The 3,366-nt window shown below is 48.2% G+C and overlaps 1 protein-coding gene across 1 annotated transcript; it reads right to left on the bottom strand.

The window, feature by feature from the left end:
• Nucleotides 1-360: 360 nt before the first annotated feature.
• LOC139354165 (uncharacterized) lies at nucleotides 361-1,335 on the bottom strand. Its single transcript, XM_070998420.1, has 2 exons — nucleotides 723-1,335; nucleotides 361-663 (listed from the first exon to the last, which is right to left on the bottom strand). The coding sequence occupies exon 1, from the start codon at nucleotides 1,235-1,237 to the stop codon at nucleotides 878-880; it is 360 nt and encodes a 119-aa protein (XP_070854521.1). The 5' UTR covers nucleotides 1,238-1,335; the 3' UTR covers nucleotides 361-663; nucleotides 723-877.
• Between the last annotated feature and the right edge of the window lie 2,031 nt (nucleotides 1,336-3,366).

The following is a 3,366-nucleotide window of genomic DNA, read 5'->3' as shown; positions in this document are numbered from 1 at the left end:
AAGGTTCGCTAGGGTTGGGTTCCACCATGGGGGTTTGTGCTTTGTTTTGACTGTTCTACTTGGGCAAGCCCTTTTTAAGGCCTCACCGCAGATATCAGTAAAAGTGTTAACTAGGCTATCTAATTCTTGACGGTTGCGTATGTGTGTCGGAGGAGCGGGTAGGTTCCTGTTGAGGAGATTTTTATAGTATCCCCAGTTGGTTAATCTTAGATTAGTTATGTTCTCGGCGGGAGGATGTTCTAGACTTATTGTAAATTCTATGTATCGGTGGTCCGAGAATGAGTGTTCGATCCCCACCTTCCACGCGTCTAGCTGGTTAAGTAAGGGATCAGATATTAGAGTATTGTCTAGTACTTCCCTCCTATTTCTAGTGATGAAAGTTGGGTCATTACCTTTGTTGCAGATGAATAGATTTGATTGAAGGAGATAGTCGTAGAGTAACTCACCCCTTTCGTTGGTGTTTGTACTTCCCCATTGTGTGTGGTGTGAGTTAGCGTCCCCACCCAGGATGAGTTCCTTAGATGAGTGAGTGCGTATGAGTTCTTGTGTAGTGGTGTTTGGTAGTGGCCCTTCGTGGTCGTGAGCCAGATAGAATGATGCTATGGTGTGATGGGTGTGTTCGTTTAGCTCCAGTCTGACCGTGGTAAGGTCGCCTTCGCTAAACTGTGGAATAAGAAATGTGTTAAAGTGTGTTTTTGTAAGAATGCAGGTTCTGGTTTTACCCTTGTCCTTGGTGTAAAATAGCTTGTATAGGGGGGTTGATAGGCCACAGATGTTGTTACCAACAATCCATGGCTCTTGAATGAGGACTACGTCTATGTTGCCTGTTGCCAGGCGGGTGAGGAGGGCAGCGGATGCTGCCTTGCTGTGGTGCAGATTAATTTGCAGAAACTGCACCATCTTTGGGACTGGGGTCGGGCTGGGTACCCTCCGCTTCCTCCGCTATGTCCTGGAGGACAGAGCGCCCTGGTCGGGTTGTGTCCTGGGTGCACAGCTGTTTCAGGCTCTCCGTCAGCTCCGAGTCGGTTGACACGTAGCCGGTGAGGGTGGCCTCCTCGTGATCTGGTTCGTCGTCGCTCGGGGGTTCGTACGACGCACAGGCAGCCAGGTTGTCTGCCGCTGTTTTATCGGTGTCGTAAATACGAAGCTGCACCTTGTCGAACCCGTAGTTCACTCTGTGCTGCTGGGCTGCGAGGGGTTCCAAGCAGGCCTGGTTTAGGAGGATAACCACGCTCATGGTGACTCGCTCGGTTTTCTCCACCTTGACCACCTTCCAACCGTCTGTTGGCAGTTTTGGGTTGAACCTGGTCAGCAGGCTGAGTATAGCCTCTGGTTCCTAGACCTCGCCGACTTTGTCAATTGCAGCCTTGTAGAGTGCTGCCGATCTCTCGTCTTCGCAGGCGATCAACTTTACGTTGCCCTGGTACCACCCTGCATCTGTGCAATCGGGTGGCGGTCCTGGGTTTTCGTCCAGCACTTTCAAGGCCACTGTCGCAAGGGCCCGTCTAACCAGACCCCAATGGTTTCTTGGGATCCTTCCGCCTTCATCGCTCTGGTCGATGACTCCAATGATCTTCCGATCCTTTACCACCTCCGCAAAGGATCTCGACCATGTGCCGCGGTTGGTTACTTTGGCCTTCTTGCTCGCTGGTTGAGCTGACTCCATCGACCTCTCTCGCTTGTTGCTGGTAGTCATAGCGATGTCGAAATCTGGGATAACTGCCTTCGCCCAGGCTATGTCCTCTTGGATTTTCTGGTAATCCAATTTCGAAGTCTGATCCTCACGTATCGGATTGGTGGCCAGCCGTTTGAGGATCCTAGTAGCCTTCTTTCTTTCAAGAGGTCCTGCCTGGTTAGGTGGTACCCTCTTAAACTCCTTTGCCCTGGTACTCACCATGAGACCGGCTTTGGCGCTCCCCTCAGGTTGGAGTGGCTGGTTAGCCACACCTACGCTGGTGGGAGGCTTGGGCTTGTCACTATGGCGAGTTGGGCTTAGCCGGCTGCGTTGTTCGCTGGCCTTGGCAGGGGTCGACGTCACGTGGACTGGGGTAGTCAGAGCCGTGATCTTGCTCTTACTTTCGTCGTTGGTTACGACTTCCGACTTTATAAGAGTGTCGGGCTCTCGTCTTGTGCAGTCTTTTTGTTTTTTAATTGTTAAGTTCTCCATGTTAAATCCCACGAGCTGCGGAGAAAGGACAGGTCCACCCGGGCAGAGATCCGCCGTACCCGGGTAAGGCTGACTTAGAACAGGCGGTCGCCACTTGCCTGAGCTCACCGTTTGAGACTGAGTTATTTGATGACTCGGGCTCCCAGCCAGATTGACTCTCGGCACGGTACGAGTGACACCTTAGTCCAGCCCGGGGTGAGATGAGTTGTGTGGGTGGGAAAGAGGTAGGATCAAAGAGTGTGGGAAGGGGGTGTGTGTGAGCTATTTGTCGGAGGCGGCAGCACAAGCGCGACGTCGGTACTGCTACGGCGCAGATACCCGCTGACTGTCCGGGGCTACTTATTTGCGCTTCGTGTTGGGGGCTTGGCGGTGGCCGGGCCGTGTCCAACTTCCACGCTTATTCGTAGCTACCCTGGAGAACCAGGGCGCTCGCTATCCGCAACCTGCGACCCGTTCGGTAGCCTTCAGCTCGGCGCCCTCAGAGCCATCTCACTAGCTCTTTGGCCGAAGGGTTTTCTCCATACTTGAAATGAATTACTGGGGTGGCTTCTACATCTTCAAAAAATGTATGAAATTATTTAAATTTTGTAACATGTTCCTTGAAGATCTCACTTCCATGCTTTTTTAAAAACTCTTCAATTTTTTGAGGAAATCATTTTTTTCTTTCAACGTTATAGTCTAAATGTTTATCTTTAACTAAAGTTTGGTAGAGATAAATCATTGTAAAGAAAGAAACCAGATGTTAAAAAATGCAACAGCTGATAATAGACCCACCCTCGAAAGCAAATTCCAAACAATAGAACATCTTTTTTTTTTGGCTTTCTCTTTATTTTAGAATTTCAACATATGATGAAATTAATTTTCTAACTCTATATTGTTGAATTAAAAAATGAAAACAAGCACAAGTTTCTATATTATTATTAGAAAATTTACATAAAGTTAAATGTTCTCCAAATGTTGTTATTATAAACTCCTTTACGTCAATACCCATGAACATGTTCCTTGACTCCAGTAGTAATTTCAAGTCTTCTTTTGAAATCATATTTTTAAATGTATTAATAAATAAATTAATGTTATTTATTAAAGAAAAATAAGTCGGTAAGTAGTATGGAAAAGCGGATTCTGGGACAATTAGAATATTAATGGCCCCCGCGCCCCTCCCCGCCCTCATTAACGTATGCGGGTTCTGAGACAATTCG

Source organism: Drosophila suzukii, assembly GCF_043229965.1.
Source record: "Drosophila suzukii chromosome 2 unlocalized genomic scaffold, CBGP_Dsuzu_IsoJpt1.0 scf_2c, whole genome shotgun sequence".
NCBI classification, from domain to species: Eukaryota; Metazoa; Arthropoda; class Insecta; order Diptera; family Drosophilidae; genus Drosophila; species Drosophila suzukii.
Note: the sequence above shows the minus strand (reverse complement) of the source record. Positions and strands in the feature narration are given on the sequence as shown.